Source organism: Adiantum capillus-veneris, chromosome 14 (genome assembly GCF_014529385.1).
Source record: "Adiantum capillus-veneris isolate H3 chromosome 14, ASM1452938v2, whole genome shotgun sequence".
Classification (NCBI taxonomy): domain Eukaryota; kingdom Viridiplantae; phylum Streptophyta; class Polypodiopsida; order Polypodiales; family Pteridaceae; genus Adiantum; species Adiantum capillus-veneris.
The window spans coordinates 92,570,448-92,590,711 of record NC_140944.1 but is presented as its reverse complement, the minus strand read 5'-3'; the positions used below and the strand labels follow the sequence as shown (position 1 = coordinate 92,590,711).

General features: G+C 42.6%; 1 protein-coding gene across 2 annotated transcripts; it reads left to right on the top strand.

Annotated features, from left to right (window-relative positions):
* The first annotated feature begins 12,915 nt into the window (after nucleotides 1-12,915).
* LOC147442771 (uncharacterized) lies at nucleotides 12,916-17,933 on the top strand. 2 transcript variants are annotated; one of them, XM_086528824.1, is made up of 3 exons: nucleotides 13,147-13,279; nucleotides 13,495-15,483; nucleotides 15,939-17,933. In XM_086528824.1, exons 2-3 carry the CDS (start codon nucleotides 13,603-13,605, stop codon nucleotides 17,583-17,585), a joined length of 3,528 nt encoding a protein of 1,175 aa, XP_086384950.1. In that variant the 5' UTR covers nucleotides 13,147-13,279; nucleotides 13,495-13,602; the 3' UTR covers nucleotides 17,586-17,933. The 2 variants fall into 2 exon arrangements, with proteins under 2 accessions (XP_086384949.1, XP_086384950.1); XM_086528823.1 differs by having other exon boundaries at nucleotides 12,916-15,483.
* Nucleotides 17,934-20,264: the final 2,331 nt, after the last annotated feature.

Below are 20,264 nucleotides of genomic sequence, written 5' to 3'. Positions count from 1 at the left end.
ATCATGGGTAATATGAAAGGGTTAATAGATGAGTTAATGGCATTCAATCTTGGCTGACCAAATATGCTACGAATTGTTCTTTGGAATTGTAGTTTTGTGCTTACCATAATATGTATATTTTGTCTAGTGATTGGGATTAATTGTGTGTATAAATCCTCTTGGTTCATAGCAAGATAACTACGCTTACATCGAAAGAAAAGTTATAGTTTATGAGAGGTAGTATAATGGAATCCGGTGATAGAAGTATTTCATTGAGTTTTTCTGGGCCAAAGAGAAACACTATACGTTGTTGAAAGTGTATTTTACAGCTAATCCATACGTTAATTCTAATAGATCGTACAGAGTGAAAGCGATAGAAATTATCATCATGTGGATTATTCATCTAGGATAACTCTAGTATGTGTAAAATGTAGATATGAGAGAAGATAATGGAAGAGAAGAGAAGAGAGTTTCCCTCCCAAGCCCTATTCTTGCTATTAGGCAATAAGGATACTACGGGGAGAGATGTACCTGTAGCAAGGAGAACCTAAAATTTGTAGAGAGGATGAATTAATAAGAGAGAGAGAGAGAGAGATAGGTTTGGTTAAGGAGATGAGATTAGATATATATATATATGTTGGATTAGAGATGAAAAAGAAAACAACAAGAAATCAAGAAAACATAAATGTAGAACACATCTTACTTGACAAACCCTTCGGCACCATTATTGATGGAGAGAGAAGAAGAGGGGAGAATTCAAATTTGATTGATACTCCAAGTCCACAACCTTCTTTGATTAGATTTGATCTTCCAAGGATAGCATGCAAGAATGGCTAGTCTTCCTCTAGGAGAAAGTGTAGGCTTAGGCTTATGGTAATGGCTAAGTACAATTTGGCATTACTACTCACTCCCTCATGAATTCCTCTCATCAATGGCTTGAATGATTAAGTGGTTTTCAAGGAATAAGAGGTCCCCTTTTATAGGTGAAGGGAACCCCCAAGAGTTTACACAAGAAGAGAGGAGCCAGTGTGAAAAGAAATTGGAAAAGTTGGAAATGAGTTGTCCTTGGGGTTTTAAAATGCAAAAAAAAATTGATAGTTTAACAAAGCTACATTAAAATAAAGGGTTTTTTATATTCGATTGTGAAAAAAAATCCTAAAATAAGGGGTCATTTTTTATTTATTCAAACATGTTTATAAATGGGCTTTTTTAATTACCCCACGAATGAATGTTATATAAAGGGGAAGTAAAACACAAATGCATCAATGTGAAGTAGACCACCTCTTTATATGGACACAAAAAGCTTTCATGAGTCTTCATTTCCTAAAATCACCTTTCACTTGCGCACTTAAGATTTTTTGAAAAACTTTTTATTTTTTCGAGATTGGGGAGACCTAATAGGGAGTATTGAATAATGCACCCCTCAAGTTTTTAGGAAGGAAAGCCATGCCTTGACTCATTATTTACCCAAGCTTGACCAAGATGTTTTTAGCATTTTCCATGCTCAATTTTTTGAAAATTTTGAGTTACCTATGTTTGTGATTAAGGTTCTTTCTAATTTCAGTGGATACATTCCCCTCCAAATGAATGCCAACAAAATCTTGTAAATAGAGAGAGTTTCCACTCTCAAAATATTTTGTCAAGCTCCTATATTTAATGCCTCTAGATCGGGCTAGCTCTATACTAGCTTCCAAAGACCAGGATGTAAAGCTACTTGGTCGATACTATAGGAGAAAATACCTCAGATACAGAGAAAACATACCTAAAGAAAGTAATGTTAAGAGACTTAAGAGTTGGTGTTCTATGGAAGCAAAGGTGACTAGTACAAGGTGATAAAGGCAGTATTATTGGATTCAAGATTCGTCTATGGATGACATTTGGTTATTTGTAGCTTTGTCTGTGTATTTCTTGTTTTATTCATCCTCTGTAGGTATCTCTTGTAAAACCAATTGAATAATTCTACAAGTGCATTGCTTCTTATTCTGCCACCTCCATGTTTTGTACATCTAAAATATGACATCCTTGCTTGGTAATGTGATCTCTCCATTCCCTGTGTATTCCATGTAGTAAGTGGACTATTATTTGCAAAATACGGACCATATAGGTAGAGTATATGATGCATTAGAAATAAAAAAGTGTAAGTTTGAGAATTTAAACTTCTTATAAATCTTCAAGAACTAATTTTGAAAGCTTACCAAGTAGTATGTGATGTATTTTTCTCCCCAAGCTTCTTTTATTGTTGTTATCAAATTCTATATCATCCTCTTGAAATCATGCACGTATGTGGTTGTACTAACTTGTTATCTTAACATCTGCAAGAATTCATCAAGTCTCTTCCATACTTACATTCTCTTGTTGGCTACATCCGGTTTACTCTTAACACTTGTAGTAATGAGACAAAGATCCTTCCAACAATCCTATACTGCATTAAGTTGTTCACCATCATGATTGCTCAAAAATATCCTAGCTTTCTCCACCCATTGAAACATTCTAGAGAACATCACTTGTCCCTTCAAAATTTTTTGGATGCTTTTTCAATTGCACATGACCGCCATGAGAACCCATCTTTGCAAGAAAAGCTTCAAAACTTTTTTTGCATTCATCTACAAGTCTTGTTGGCTTTAATGCATATATGTCATCTAGATGTAAGTGACAAATATGTACATTTTCTATTGAAAGAATGGGATCCCAAATCATGGAAGTAGAAGGATAACAAGATAAATCAACATTATGTCTTGAGGGTGGTTTTCCAACCTCATTTGCAGCTATCCATCTTTCTGTTCCTATGCTTGCCATACATAAAGACATGGGTATGTTGCATTGGCACCTTCAAATATGCCAAACATGTATTTTAGAGCTTTCAAGTTTGCACTTAGATGCCATTCGATAGAAAAGACACCAGCAGAATTAACATGATGACGTTCATCTGCATTCTAACTTCCACAACATTAGGAATTTTTGTAAGAGACAAACTCCACTTCATGTGGTACTTCGGCCGATCCAATCCACCATAGCTCTATTTCTGATTGTACTTTGTAGTATGGGGTATCTCTCTTTTCCCTTGGTTGTATTATAAGGCTCTATTCATCAGTGAGATCTTGATCCTCTCCAACTTGTGATTTTTTGAATTTGAGCCTTGTCCAGCTTCATTAATCATCTATTCCATAATTTTCTACCATAGCAATTTGAATTATTCTTATATCCATCCAAATATTCTTAAAATCATTGTCACTTCAAAAACCCATTTTTTTGTTGCTTTCTCATATGGCATTGTTCCTTGAATGTGATAATATTCACACATTGTTTGGGTATCTCTTCATTCAATAAGATCCTCACTTTCCCAACATTGTGAGGTTTAGGAAGTCCAAAGGCTCTAAACTTATCAGATCTTAAATTCTTAAACCAAATGCTTGAAATGGCTCTATATCTTTTCTTTCTCACTCCCATTGTATCGCATACCTCTTGGATTTGTGACAGATCAACAAATGATTTCATATCTTTCAACACAGCTTGAAGAACAATTTTTTTTTTAAAAAGATTTTTTGATAGATTAAGAAGCCCTAAGATATCTGATTTATTTATCATCGCATTTAGAAATGTCACTCTTTCTTTAGCATTTGACATGTCAAGGCTTAAAATGCTAGTGACAAAATCCCTAGCTAGTTTCATTCTTTTTTTCCTTCATCTAGAAGACTTTGTTAAACTATGATTTCAGGTCATTTGTTTAATTATTACTCTCAATCCGATGTGTGTTTCTTTAAGAGTCTTCAAATGTTTATTGAGCTGTAAAACTTTTGCCACTTCTACTTCGAGTTTATTTATTCTTGATTCATTGGCACATCCTGTATTCTTAAGATGAGAGATATTGATTTTATACCTAAGTGAGATGTGAACAAAAACCCCAATAACACTTGAGATTCATCCCCAACAAAATCTATTCAAATTGTGTACAAACTGAAACGATGGATACCTTCTTGTCAGTGGATCTATTGGGTAAATGACTCTATCTATCCAAAGATCAATGTGTTTCTTTCCTTCATCACGAAATCTGTTAGCTTACTCAGCATATTTGGGAGCTCTTTTGCTTACGCTTCTTGTAGTTGCATACTCTTGACTTAGCTTGATATTTGTAAGCACCAAGGGACTGCCATATCTGGTCCATCCGCCCAGCCTCCCTTTAATAGGCTCCTAGCCCCTTTCGAACCCCTTCCCACTGGCAGCCGGCCCTTGGCCGAGTCCGTGACCCCTTGGTTTGGCCCTTGGCCTGACATTACTCCCCCCTTGGAGAAGCGTTTTCGTCCTCGAAAACAAAAGTGGGGAATTTCTTCTTAAGAACACTTATGTTTTCCCAAGTGGCACCCTCTTCAGGGCGATCTTTCCACTTGACTAAAGCTTGACTACGTACATGATGACGTGTACGGAGTTCATGAAAGTCTAAAATGCGTTCAGGTTCATGCGGTTGAGTGGGAGGTTCAGTGAAATCAACCAATATCTGCTGGCCGATAACATTGTCGTCCCCATGCAAGCGTTTACGTAAATGGCTTACATGAAATACCGGATGGACACGCGAGTGCGCAGGTAACTCAAGTTTGTAGGCCCTATCACCAACTCGCTTGAGTATCTTGAATGGCCTGTAATAACGGGGAGATAATTTGGGTGTCGGTCCAGTCTTCAGAGTTTCTGAATGCTCTGGCACACGCAAAAATACCTCTTCACCTTCCGTGAAGGTAACTTGCCGACGTTTCTCATCAGCATACTTCTTATATCGATCTTGTGCTTGTCGAACATTTTGACGAGCAAGTCTCAACATTTCCATATGATCTTGGAGAAACTCCTTGAACTGTTTGAGCTTCTCAGTTGCCAACCCCACCGTCACTGGTGATCTAGGTTGAAAACCATACATAAGCATGAATGGACTAAAACCAGTTGTAACATGCTTAGCACTATTATATGCAAACTCAAGAATAGGAAGATAATCTTTCCAATCTGATTGCTTCTTGCTAACGTATGCTCGTAGCATATCCTCTAGCACTTGGTTGACTCGTTCCGTCTGACCATCTGTTTCAGGGTGATCAGCGGTACTTAAATTAAGTTGTGTACCCAATCGTTTAAAAACAGCTTTCCAAAAATGACTGTTAAACTTGGGATCACGATCACTCACAATGTTACTTGGCAATCCATACAACCGGTAAAGATTGTCCACAAATAACTTAGCTAATTCTGGAGTCTTAATGGTTGACTTGGTTGGAATAAACCAACAAAGTTTAGTCAACCGGTCTACGACCACCCATACCGAGTCATGACCTCGAATAGTGGTTGGTAAACCCACAATAAAATCCATGGAGATACTTTCCCATTTATCGTTGGGAATCTCTAAAGGATGTAAGAGTCCTCCTGCTTTCAGGCGCTCTGCTTTATTAACTTGACATTTTTGGCAATGCAAGACATAGTTTTGAACATACCCATGCAAACCTGGCCAGTGAAACTATCGTCTTACGAGTGCATAAGTTTTCTTAATCCCCGGGTGCCCTGCACTTGGACTATCGTGACATTCATAAAGAATTTGGTGCCGAATGTCCGCGTCCGTCGGTACACACACTCTCCCCTTGTGGAGTAGGTACCCATCATCTATGGAAAAATTCTTCCATCTCTGCAGTTCATTACTCGAAAGAGGAGAACTGGGTGTGGAGGAAACAAGACCACTACCAACATTGGAGTGAGAAGGATCCCTCTTTCTAACATAGCTCCACACCTTGGAGTATGCAGTATCATGCTCGCACTTACCTTTGAGAGATTCCAAAAACTCACTCCGCAATTCCGTGAAAAGGAGAGAGTTGATCTCTGGCATTCGGCTGAGAGCATCAGCCACTACATTGTACCGCCCTTTACGATATCGTAGCTTGGCGTCATACTCCTGAAGAATCTCAGCCCACCTGGCCTTCCGACCCTTCAAATCACTTTGTTGTGTAAACCACTTGATACTTTCATGGTCAAACACAATCTCGAACTGTGCACCATACAAATAATGTCGCCATGTCTTTAAAGCAGACACTATTGCATAGAGCTCTCGTTCGTAAGCAGAGTAATTCTGCTATGCTGAATCCAGCTTCTTGCTTTCAAATGCAATTGGCCTTCCCTCCTGTAGAAGGACTGCTCCAATCGCACGATCACTAGCATCCGTTTCCAAAACGAATGGCTTTAAGGGATCCACAATAGCCAAAATAGGAGCTGTGGCTAATGTGTCTTTAAGTTTGTCAAAACTTTGCTGTTGTTCTAATCCCCACTGAAAAGTCTTGCCCTTGGCTTTCAGCTGATCTGTCATGGGAACAACAATATGGGCATAGTTTTTAACGAATCGTCGATAAAAACCTGCAAAGCCTAAAAACATCTAGAGCTCTTCCAAATTTTTGGGAGAGGGCCACCTTCGAATGGCATCCACCTTGGATTGATCCATGTGTAACCCTGCAGCCGAAATAACATGCCCCAAGTAGTGAATTTCCTCCTTGAGGAAAGCACATTTGGATTCCTTGGCATATAACTGATTTTGGCGTAATAAATGAAACACTTGTTTCAAATGTACTAAGTGCTCTTCCTCAGATGCACTATATACAAGAATGTCATCGAGGAAAACGATAACAAACTTTTCCAAGTATAGTCTCAAGACACTATCCATGAGTGTCATGAACGTAGCTGGAGCATTGGTTAACCCAAAGGGCATTACCAAAAACTCATAATGTCCAAACCTTGTTCAGAACGCTGTTTTGGGTATATCCGCAAGCCTGATGCGTACTTGATGATACCCAGATCTTAAATCAATCTTTGAAAATATACGAGCATGGGTGAGCTTATCAAACACCTCATCTACTCGTGGAAATGGGTACTTGTTCTTAACAGTAACCACATTTAATCCACGATAATCTACGCACATGCGCATACTACCGTCTTTTTTCTTCACCAAGAGAATGGGAGAGGCCCATGGTGAAGAAATTGGTTGAATAAACCCTCTACTGAGATAGTCAGCAAGCTGACATTCCACCTTAGCAGCCTCCGAATGACTCATTCGGTAAGGCGGTTTACTCACTGGCTTACTGCCTGCAACCACGTCTATGCCATGTTGCACAGAACGTGTCGGCGGTAGCCCTGGTGGAAAATCGTCTGGGAACATATCCTTGAATGCCCTTAAAAGTTCCTTCAATTCATTAGCAACATTTGCTTGTTTTGAATTAGTGGACATAGCTGGAAGAGGAGAGAGAGAAGAATGCGGCGTTGAGGAAGTTTGATTCAAAACTTTAGCATCATTAAAAATATCATCCACATTGGAAATAAAATGGCACAGTGAGTAACACAAAAAGATTTCTTCTATTGCATCATCAGAAGCGAGCTTCATAAGCTCAGCTGTACAAACAAGTGGTGAGGAAGGTACATACTTCTCCCCCAACAACAGCACGTGCACACCATTGGATTCGAACATTAGACTATTATGCTCATAGCTACGTCTAAGGGATGATCCTAAACTATGCAACCATTCACGACTAAGAACCACATCCGCCCTCTCCATATTCATGACTTGGAAATCCAAAGAGGTACGATATCCTTGAATTTCCAGAGGTACATCTTTAACCTGCGTTTCCCATATCTCAGCATCATGGCCGTTAATCATTGCTACCTTGTAGCGATGGGAACTTGGGGTTTGGGGCAATTTGAGTCGTTTCACCAATTTATAATTGATGAAATTGTGCGATGCAGCATCGTCTACCAAGATCCGCACCATGTGCCCTTGGATAGATCCATGCATACGCACCAACTCATGTGGTCCGAAAGTCTGCTGCCACATGGAGGCCGTGATACAACACTCATGCACCGCCTCGGTGTGTGTTACTTCCACATTAGCAAACTGGGAAGAGGACTCAAGAGGTAAAAGCTGCAAAATGTGTACTGCTTTTTCCTCCCCTTGTCTTGAGCAGCAGATTTCCCCTTGGGACAATCCTTTTTGCTATGTCCAGCTCCCAAACATTTAAAGCACAACTTTTCTTTTTTGGCTTTCTCAAACTCTTCCATTGAGAGAGGACCTCTAGACCCCTTGGGCTTTTTGGAGGTCTCTGATGCAGTAGAGACATTTTTTCTTTTATGATGCACATGATGTAGACGTGTTAAAACAGGTGTAGTGCCGTGCACATGCGAACTATGCAATGCCTGATCATCGGGATCATCATGGATGTGAGCTTGCACTATTGCATCCTCAAGTGTTTGTGGATCCTGGGTTTTAACGTGCTTCTTAAGCTCGGGAGTTAACCCACGGATGAACCCACGCACCTGCTGAAAGGTATCCATCCCTTCCAGCTTGAGGATCACATCCCGATAATGGGAAATATATTCCAATAATGTTTTATGATGGTGCATAGAACATTCGTCCCAGGCGGTCCAATTTCTATCCTTCTCATTGGTAGGTAGAAATTCCTTCCTGAAGACAGTCTCAAAAGCTGCCCAAGTCTGTGGTAGCATGCCCTTCTGCTTGAGAGACATCCACCATTTGTAGGCCTTGCCGTCCAAAGTCAGACTTGTCTGCAGCGCCTTGGCTGAATCCGGGGTACGTCTAAGGTCATGAATACCATCCCACTTACTGAGAAAAATATTCACGGTGTCCTTGTTGCGCTCACGCTCTTCTCCCCGAAAAATTGGTGGCTTTGTATTTTTCAACAAATCGTCCACCTCTTTTTGGGTCAGAGAGTGCAGCGGTCCTGGAGGAGGGCCTTGCCCAGCAGTCGGCCCTTGGCCTAGTGTGGAGCCGTGCTCCTGAATTGGCTGACTAGCAGGGCCCGTGGCCTACTGCCGCATATGCAACTTAATCAAATCGGATAATGCTGTGACATTCTGATTTAATTGTGCAAAATTCGTTTCAAGCACAGTCATGCGTGTTTGCAATGCACGGAAATCTTGCATGTCCAGCAACTCATACGCATCGTCTGTTGCCATTGGGGCACAATTACTCTCCGTGAGCGGAACCGTCCGCGTGGCATCGCCAGACGAAACGGGTGCGGACTGCTCGAAATCAAATGCATGATGCATATCTATGTCCGAATCCATGTTGTGGACGTACTGTGTGAGAAAAGAAAGGAGAATACCTGAATTCCAACGAGCTCGTAGCCGTATGCGATAAGGAACCGTATAATTACGTCTTTGAGAAGAAAGAACGCCGACTTCGAAAGCGTAGTTCAATCCGTGACCACTACCAGCTTGACAACAACGAGCAAAACTGCAGTGGATGATTCACTCGAAAGCACGGAGAAAATTCGAGGTGCTAATAGTCTGGTTTGCGTCATATGCAATACACCAAATAAACTTGAAAGTTGCCGACAATTGGGGCAGCCGATGAGGAAGTTGAAAACACAACTCAATGGATAGTCACTGCCAAGGTGGCTTGCATCGTATGCAACCACCAAATCGGTTGAAGGTTGATGACCAATTTGCACTTTGTCGAAACTTCAAAATCTGGTTTGCAGCAAGTGCGGAATGCAAAAGTTGCAAGAAGCTACCACCGGTGTGTGTTGTGTATGCCCACCGATGAAAAGAGGGCTTTGAAAGAAGGCAGCCGGCCGTGCCGGTCCGTGACCCCGTGGGCAAAGGCTCTTCACTGAGTCCTAGGGTAACTCAAGTGAAGAGAGATTTATTTATTTTTTTGACGAATTCTGTCTGCAACAGAAAGCAGCTCACTACGCGATGACGAAGGAGATGCAAGCTCGCGATGCAGTAGGTTTTTGGGGCCGGGCCAAGCACAAGATGTTTCTGAAATCTCCTTGCGCTCCAACTGAGCCTAAGCGTGTGCAATTTGACGCAGGTCGACGGGAGGTCGACTTCCCCGCTTGGAGGTTCTGCCCACGCCCTAGCTCTTCGGCTTCGGCTTCGGCTTCTTTCTCCTCCACTAGAGATTGCATGCAACATGCATCCCAAAAAACGTGCCTCAGTCCCAAAATAGCCTGAAGCTCTGACACCAGTGTAAGCACCAAGGGACTGCCATATCTGGTCCATCCGCCCAGCCTCCCTTTAATAGGCTCCTAGCCCCTTTCGGACCCCTTCCCACTGGCAGCCGGCCCTTGGCCGAGTCCGTGACCCCTTGGTTTGGCCCTTGGCCTGACAATTTTCCTGTGAAATTTATGGTTCAAGGTGTCAGGTGGAGAAGACGTGAGAAGACAATACAATATATCTTTGAGAGAGATAATATAGAGCATTGATGAAGGTCTGAGTAAAATCAATGGTGAGGCAGCTCTGAGCAAAGGAAAAACTCCAAAGAAGAAAAGGGCAGAAGCGACGAAAGAAAGAAGGAAAAGGAGGGAGAATTGATATTCAAAGGTGCGCTCTTGGTGAGTTGCCGCAAAAACAATGGAATCTCTTATGGAACAAAAAAAATTGACTCAAATTACAAGAAAAGTGAATCTTACTTCATTCCTAAAGATACACTTAAGTGATACTACTCATTATAATCTCACTAGCTATATTTGGAGATGTTTTGACCACAAGATCATTGCTAAATTAAAACTTATTCACTTTCTTACACATCCATGTTTTGCTCCTCTTTGATCCTTATGCATCGGAACATGTGTCACTTACTTGGAGTGGCTCTTGCAATGATAAGAATCCCCATTCTACAAATTTGGAGGGATCTCATCTGCTTTCCCCTGTAGCTTGCGAGGCACATGCAAGCGTGGATGCTCCAAGTGGCCTACAATAGGGCGGTTTTGGGCAGCTGGCGTCCGCAGATCTGGATGCACGGCAGGGAAATGGCGAGACTAGATGGGTTGGGTGTGCTCCGGGAGGGGGGGGCCTGCACCTTTGCCTGCTTGCATGACAGATCTTCACCCACCCCTTCTATTTTTTCTTGCACCGGAGAGGACACCCTCCAGCCCCTCTTTTGGGGGGGTACTTGGTGTCCGGCACATTTGCTCCTGGATTGGCGAGGCGGGCGACTTCAGTGACAGCATGGTGGCCTACTTGTGGCATCACCATACGTGGAGGAAGTGGCAAGGCTCCCCTTGAAAGCATGATTCTTTTGAATCCTTGTCAACCCTCGGAAGGTGACTCTGTTGTGGTCGGATGTTGTTGGTGGTTCGGTTCTTTTTGCCATTGCTCTGTAGGTTTGTGGTCGTCCATGCAATGTCCCTTTTGGATGGCTTGTGTTCCTCTTGGCTTTATGGTCTTCTTGTGGTTCACGTTGCGTACTCTCCGAGGCAATGTTCGGTTCGGTGGCAACGACTCCCAGTTGGTGGCAACTCCAGATGTATCTTGGTGATGGGGACTTCGGGGCCCTCCCTATTGGCTTTATCTAGTTTGTATTTGGTTCTTACATGTTGGGGTTGGCCTCCCTATTGGGCCCGGTCTTGTTCTGTGTTCCTGGCAGTGTATGGGAGGTCTATCATATTCAATCTGTTGTTTTTGTTGATGCCTTGGCTCGGCTTGTGATTAGGGCTTTCCATGTAATTTTTTTTGATTAATTTAATCTACTCACAGTGGCAAGTTTTGCCAAAAAAAGAATCCACATTCAATGGCATCAAACTCCCCACCAAAAAGAGGCACTACATTAGCGATTTTAGTACCGGTTCTATTTCTTGATGCTTGTTAAAAGTTGGAGAAATGTGTTACTTGGAAGGTTTTTCTTTGAGCATGCAATACATGAACTAGATCAATGAAACAAAAAAACCACCTTTTGTCATGTGCTAGTACATGTGCATCTTGAAAAGTAATCAACAAGGGAAAGCACAACAAGCTCTTTTTGGAAGATTTGGGGACAATTGGTTTGCACACTGGCTGGTTTACTTTTGAAAAAATAAAGTTTTTGACAACCTTCATCTTCAAGATGTTATTTCTTGGACTCTATTGATTGCAAGAGATGCACAACAAGTTGCTTGGAAGCTATAAGCTATCTTCCAAAAGATGTGGAGCAAGGGCTTCTGTTCCAATACGATGTGCATGGCAAAGACAACATTATGAAGCTCTAGATTGATTTCAATAGAAATTGAGCAAGATAATGTGCTTGCATACTGAAGATAATGGGCAAATAAATTAGGGTAATGTGCTTCTAAAATCATTAAACGTCCTTGACAAGAATCCTGTTCAGATGTCTCTTGGGTTGCATTCTATGTGGATATAGCATGCCATGGATCTCTTGGATGTTTTGAGCAAATGTTAATGTGAGAAAGCAAATCAATTTATGAGAAGATTGTCACTGAGGGACCATTGGAAAAGAACATTGTGCTTCAAAAGCTTTGGTTAACATGGATGCTAGGTGTGGTGCACTTTTGAAAGCTACATAGCGGATCAATTAGCCTCCTACCTAGGATATATATGAAGGTTTCTAAATTCTCTCCAGACTTCGTCTCTTATATTGATCTTTACACTGTTTCAATGGGACGCACGAGAGGGACATCTCACCAATTCCAATCACTCTTGTCAATGTGGTCAATGTATTGTAGTTAGCTCATGTTCTAATGGATGAGAGTCATATGTATTTTGACAATCCTTGTCCTTCGTGTTGGCGGGGGGGGGGGGGGGGGGGGGGGGGCACGTACACACACACACACAAACAAAGTCTCAACCCATGGCAAGCCAACTCCAGGTTATATCCTAAGAGCCTCCCCACTTGCACCTGTTAAGCAACCCTACTGCCCCGTATCCTGGTGTGGCCAATATGGCCCACCAAGTGCCATCGGACAAGGTTGGTCAATTGTTCGATGAGAGAGCATGAAAAGGGCATGCTAGTAATGTGGCACGGCTGCTGCCCGCGACGGCTATGTCCTGTTGAAGGTGATCACCACAACGAAATCAGGATCCCACCAAGCTCGAGTATGTCATGTGACGGAGACTTAATGGATGCACACTCTCTCTATACAAATGACCAGACTCTAAGGTGGATAGCCGCTCATTGTGGAAGAATGTGACAATGCATTCCCTATGATGAAAGAGCATGGACCAGCGGAGAGGGTGGGCTAATTAATTTGTAGTACGTGTGTAAATTGGAAGCTGCGAAGATCGTAAGTCTGCATGAACTCACAATTAGATAGCACTTGCGCATCCGCTCAAGGGAAGTGTTCTGCGGGTTTGCGCGGCGAGGTGATGATACATGCGCGCCATTGCTATAAAGATTTCTGCGTCAATTGCCCCGCGTTATTTGCTGCTGCAGGGGAGCTCCCTGCACGAGAGCAAGAAGAGGAGACGCCCTCCTGCTATGATTCCCCGCAGCCCCTGCTCCACTCATCAGCAAGACATGGCTCTGCCCCCCTACAAATAGCAAAAGCCTGTTTCCATCCATGTAAGCACTCTCACTTTGATTGCATGTCTTCGAGATTGATTCTTGCACAACCAGCTGCTCCCTCCCATTGCAGCTGTGATTGCGTGCACAGAAGCGATATGATGCTTGACAACATTTGGTTCGATGAGCCCCATGTGCATTCGCGTTCTTATGTACATTTTGCGCACAAATGCACTCTTCCCGCATCCACGACTCAATATTATCCCAATCTGCAGTACCTGCTGGAGCATCGACACAATTGCCAACCTGCATATCCTGATGTGCATTCCCATGCATGCATTGTAAAGCAGCCCCTCGATGCTGGCCATTGCCTCTCTGGTCGAATGGAACAGAGTTTAGACGTACCAGCCTCATGCATCTTCGGAGCAATGGGGCAATATGGTGTACCGGAGGCTACTACAAGCATCAATGTGCCTGCTAGGATGGATGCATACCGAGCACTTGCTAGCCCCTGCCCAGAATTGTGGCACGATATGACGGATGTCAGCACAATACAGCCGCAAGGAGGAATTGTGTATGCTTCATCTTTGAATGTTTCCCATAGCCACATCAATCAGCCCCTGCAGCACTTTTGTTGCTCACAAGCAAGCCATACAATCTGCTCTGCTCTTCTTCAACCGAAGTGTTGCCAAATTGCAGCTCATGGTGGTGATGCTCAAGAAAGGCCTTGCTTTACAGCCCCAATGGGAGGGGATGTTCTAGAACATACATATGCGCCCATGGGGTCTGCCCTTTTGAATGAAAATGCAGGAGGTCACCTCTATACGAATTTTGTTGGTGATGCATCAGATCATGCTCGTAAAAGCATGGTTTCACATAACATAATTACTGACACTGCCCAAACACAGGCGGTATCAAGGGTCCCATTGGATTTGGCAGCCCACACAAGAAAGCTGCACTCTGTTTGGTGGGGCGGAGCTGCGTCATCACAAACAGAGGATGATAAGCTTGCTTACAAAAATGGTAAGGAGAAGCACATTGATGATGATGAATTTTTGGCATTAGATGCTGGTTATGACCGGGGGGTCAAACCAAATAATGATGGGTGCTTCAGGAAGGAAGCTCAAAAACTACACCAAAACTGCTGGGGTGATAGGCTGAAGAACAAGAGAAGAAAAAGATATTTTTGCAAGCAACAAAGTAAAAATGTCAGCACCTGGGATGGACCTAGCACCTCAAATGTAGGCCCAATGTCAGAGAACTTGAGCAACTTCAAGGATAATGATGGACGACGAGGCCATGGTAACACTGCCTCTAACCAGCATGATCGGTGGCTCCAAGCAAGCGAATTAACACAGGGCACTGCTCGGGAACCACTTGACTTATACAAGCAAACCTGGGAAGAGAATGTGGGACTTCAGAATAAGGAGGAATATCTTACGACGACGTGTACAGATCCATGTGTGGAATATCCCAAGCTTTGCGAAGGACCTGCAAGTGAAAACCACAAAAAATATGATAACAGTAATATGCAGTGTGGTTGGGCATCTCCAAATGCAAGGACGAATGATGGCATCCAATTTCCCTGCATTCAGCCATTTGCCAACGAACAGAGTAGAAATTATATTGGCGATTGGCTTCAGCCAGCACCAAATAACAACAGTAAGAAAAACACGCAAAGTGCATTTGTAGGTTTGGAAGCTATGAGCATGCAAGGAGAAGCCACTGTTGTCATGCCTAGTGACAATATTCCAGCTAGCTGCCCTCCAGAAGGTACAAACATGAGGGAGGAATGCTCCGAAAAACTGCTCACAGTGGCAAATCGGGTGATGGACTTCCTCAGCAGCTCTTCTGATGACCGAGATCTTGACGATGATTATTTATATGAGTCTGATGATGCCCACTATCCTGGGTCTGGCAAACCCGCAGAGGGTAGTGCAAAGAGCAGGGAAAATCAGGCATATGAGTTTTTCATGGAAATCTTTGGGGAAAATGAAGAACTGCAGAAGAGGTACAAAGAGGAGCATGGTACAGGGGAATTTGACTGCCTTGTCTGCTCCAACATCCCCAACAAGCCCATAAAAAGATATACTGGGTTGGTCAGTGTTGTTATGCATGCAAAGAAGATTCTGAACACCAAGAGGCGCCATGATCACCGTGGATTTGCTCGTGCTGTTTGTGATTTTATGGGCTGGGATGCGAATGGCAATTCATTGGTGAAAAACATTGGGAATATCCTGCCACGAGCATGTCTCAGGGAACCTGTAAGTATTCCAGGGGAATGAGATTGTTTTCAATGTATTTTTTGGTATCCTTACAACATGAAAATGGAAAGAAAATTATATGCACGGCTTGGGCATTAACATTAAATTGAAAGTTTCTGCTTTCTGGTTGATACAAACAGCGACATTCTATAAATCTCAGAACTATTATGTTATTGAGCTCTTCCTGTTGCTTATTCTCAATTGAATGCATGTAGATCTGACGTCTAAGTCATGGTTCCAAAAAGTTCTCTATTAGATGCATGACTTTCTTATTGTGCATCAGTGCACACAGCACGACAACTATGAATTTCTGATAGCAATTCTTGAAATGTTGTATGGACCCCTGCATGTTGCAACCACTTGAAATACCCAAAAAGCATGTAGTTGGTATGAGAGAGAGAGAGAGAGAGAGAGAGAGAGAGAGAGAGAGAGAGAGAGAGAAAGAGCTCTTGCAGGGTGATGAGAAGACCTTCAGAGATTCAGAAGATGAGCTTGTTGGTGGTACAGACTTAATCAGCTCAGAGGTGAAAAATTCAGATGAAGATGAAGACACGATTATACAGGGATCCTTGGAGGATAACTTGATGATGGTTGAGGAAAATGGTGGGTTATTCAGACCTTTGGAGAACAATGTGATGATGGTAGATGAAAATGGCATCACACATATTGCCATTAAGGAGGACAAAACTGTGCCAGAAGAAATTGGTGGTAAAGACTCACCAAGCTCAGAGATAAAAGAGTCTGAAAATGATGATGTGATGCAGGTGTTATTCACCGTTTCGGAGAAAACCGTGATGATGGTAGATGAAGATGGTATTATACATCACACCACTAAGGAGGAGAAACCAATATTTGGAGAGATTGCAGAGGATCCTCTTGTTTCTGATGGGGAAATACTCGGCTCAAAGGTCAATTCATGTCAAAATGAAGATGCAATTCAGGAGGAGTTCAGCCCAATGGAGGACACCATCACTATTCTAGAGAATAGCTGCATTACCCAGCGGGCCATAGAGGAGGACACCTCTGTGCTAGAAGACAACAAAGGGGATAAGCTTGTTGCTGATGGGGAAAAACTCAGCCCAAAGATCTATACATATCAAGATGAACACACAATTCAAAAGGTAGTCATACCTTTGGACGATACCATCATGCCCGGTGAATGCTGTTGTTCCATCAAGGAGGACAATGCAGTGCAAGAAGATGACATGGAGGATGAGCTTGATATTTATGGTAAAGAACTTAGCTTGAAGATAGTTTTATGTGAAGATGATGACACAATTCATGAATTACAAGATAACACAATTCAGGAGGAGGACATCACTAGGCGAGAGGAAAGTCACATTGTCAATGATGCTTATAAAGAGGAGAACTGTGTGGCAGGACAGATTAACGAACATAAGCTTGTTGCTAGTGAGGGGGAACTTGGTTCAAAAAACAGTATTTGTCAAGAAGAGGACACTATTCCAATTGTAATCAGATGCTCGAGGGACATCACTACCCCACAATTGGAAAGCCACACTATTGATAGTGCCCTTAAGGAGGGCACTACAGTGTTCAAAGACAATGCAGAAATTGAGCTTGTTGCTAGTGGGAAAATACATATCTATACATGTCAAGAAGAGGAGGCAATTATCAGCATGCTAGGAGGCACCTTCAATGGGGCCACAGAGGACCACATCATGCCACAAGAAAACGTAAAGCACAAACATTGTACTGGTGGAGAAAGACTTAGCTTGAAGACCAATACATGTCAAGATGCAAACCAGGTTGGCACCATCCTTAACAGCACAGAAAACGATGCGGCTTGGGATGGAGCTAGAGTTTGCTTGCAGAGGAAAGATTTTCATGATGAACCTTCGAGTAAGCAACTTCGCATGCAGTTAGAGGATACCAATGTGACGGGGGAGGAACCTACCAGGAACAGTTGTGCCTCTATGAGCAATAACAGCCTTGTGCAAGCAGAGAGCTCCTTCCATAATCATGGCTTCGAGGCTGGCCAAGATGCAGTAAAAGCTTTTCGAGAGCAAGTTCTGGATAAGAGTTTTGGGCTAGGCAGGGGGAAAGATTTTCCATCATGTGAAGTCCTGCCTGGTCAAAGTTAGAATGATGAAGCTGTAGAGGTAACAATATCGCGTAAGACGCAGGGCAAGCAATGCAATGGTGACTGTGTGGAGAGATGAAAGCAATGGCAGCTTGACATATCCAAGGCTAATCACCTTTTGTTACTGGTTTCAAGCAGCTGAAAGTTTTTGAGCACCATTTCCTTTCAAATTTAAATCTGTAAGTTCTTTTTGACCTAAAATCCTACATGCCACTGTCGTGATGCATGGAATTTTGTCAATAGTAGTTTTCTGTTTTGAGACGGTATGCTACGAGGAAGTTCCCTCTTACTCTTCTTCCATCTGGATTGTATGTTATGTTATCGAATTGGCGAAGTTTTAAGTCACTAATCAGCTTCTTTGAGTGTTTACTTTGGCCTATCTAATGATGTCTTTACCCCGATGACAATGGGACTAGCCTATGCATGTTATGTGAGTTGTAATGTATGCCGGTATGTGTGCTCAATGCACTAATAGATCGAAAAGCAAGCTTTTATTGAAGTGGATCTATGTGAGTAGTCATGAATGTCAATGGGTATGTTTACAATGTACTTGAAGAATGAAAAACAAGCTTGCACCGGAGTGAAGCATGTTTGATAGATAAATTTGGACACTAATATGTCTTGTTGTGAGCAAGGACTGCCCATAAACTACGCAACACAACCCAGGGAAATGAAAGTTCTGAGATGGGGATTGCTTACTATTATTACAATGGGATGAGTGTATGCTTGCTATGTCAAAGTTGTTGCATATGATGTCCCTGCAATGATGCTGATCAATGCATATTTTAGAATTACTATCTTAATGTGGTTTCACAGTGAGTGTTGGTTACTTGGAGAATAAAGGAGGAATTTATCCATTGACTCATTTGGACAATAGAAAAAATGGGAGTGGTGCACAGCCTCGTATACTGTCCGATCCCAGTGATTAATGCAATTCATGAACTCTCTTCCCTTGAGTGGTGTGCAGCCCCATGCCCTGTGGATGGCAAAGGGAGTGCAAAGTGGGTGAATGCGTTGTCACCATTACATTATCCTAGGCTAAGCCAAAGGGATAATTATGGCAAAGGGAGTGTGAAGTGGGTGAATACGTTGTCACCATTACATTATCCTAGGCTAAACCCAAAGGGATAATTATAGGTCCTACATATAGTACACTGCCTCGCCATAAAAAGAAAAGTTCAGTAGAGTTACACCTCAAGCCTGCAAAATAATGCCTTTAATTAATTTTTATTTATTTTTCGACACACGAGAGGGCCCACAAGGGGATGTGCTTATCCTTCCAAATATTAGCCAAGTTACATGGTCGGGCAAGGGTTGTGTACCATCGGGCAAGAGCCACGGGTAGGCATCACCATGGCCACCTAATTGATGCACCATGTGTTGGGACGACGGATAGAACTCGAAGAAACCAGCTAGGAACCTCCTCCTTCGGTGACCCACCTCAGGAGGAGGATGCAGCAACATGAACATATGAGCACAAGGTGTCCCTCTAGAGTGTGATCCAACAAGGGATTTGAACACACGCGACCCATAGGTTTGAGAGGCCAAAGCCTTACCGTTGGATCTCTTTGAGGACCTCCTAATGATTTTTTTGTCAACTTTATCTTCCAAGTTTGTAGAAAGATAATGTAAGTGTGGTCAAAGTTAGTTCCCTGTAGTGCTATACCTAGTGACACCTAATGGAATGGACAACATCGTCCCAATTACCATTCACAGAGGAAAGCACATTACATAAATATTTAATATACCTTAAAGTTCCCTACATGGCCCACACTCTGTCTCTCTACCAAATTCTTTTTGTGTATTATGATTTGAGTGCTAGATTACGGCATGGATTACAGTTTCAAGATTACACGCAAAGCTTGATAAAACCAAAACGTAGCTTAGTACGCAAACATCAATATTCAAGATTGAAGGGCTTAATCATGTATGCAGCGTTGAGAACGAAGTGTGTTGTATTTGAGCATTTAATCTAGGCAAAACAGAAACATGTAAGTAGTTTGAGTTTCACATCTCAACAATGTGAGCATGTGTTTCATGGCGATGTTTAATATGTTCACAAATATCACTACCCAAACTATGGCAATATACAGTGACACATGTCTATTTTACAAAAAAATTGTATATGTTGTTTCGAATCCATATATTATTGGTACATACTAGTAGGTTTTTTAAAAAAATCGTTAGTGAGCAGATTCCCCCTGCCACCACTCGCACACCCTTCGCCATCTGCTCCACGCTTGCACCTTGCCAACCCCCCCCCCCCCCCATCTCCTTTGATTTGCGCGCCTCCTCCCTTGCACCTCGCCCACCTTCTCCATTCCCGTGCCTCAATGTGTGAAGACCTCCCCTTTGCCCCTCCAGTATCGATTCGATGGCCTTTCAAAATTCATGGCTCCTTCCCAACATCATCGTCAGCATCATTATTTTCGTCTTCTAGCCCTTATCGCTTTAGCCCACGCACACACACAGAGAGAGAGAGAGAGAGAGAGAGAGAGAGAGAGAGAGAGCGAGCGTTGCCATTTGCATGCGAACAAAAAATTTTCTCCTTCTGACACTTTACCGTCATGCAAAGTACAGTCCTAAATTCGTACCTTTACTTTCACTCGAGTCTTGTGTTGGCATCTTGCTTAATTCTCTTTAATGAGCTATTTTCCAACATGTGTAGTACATACTCGAT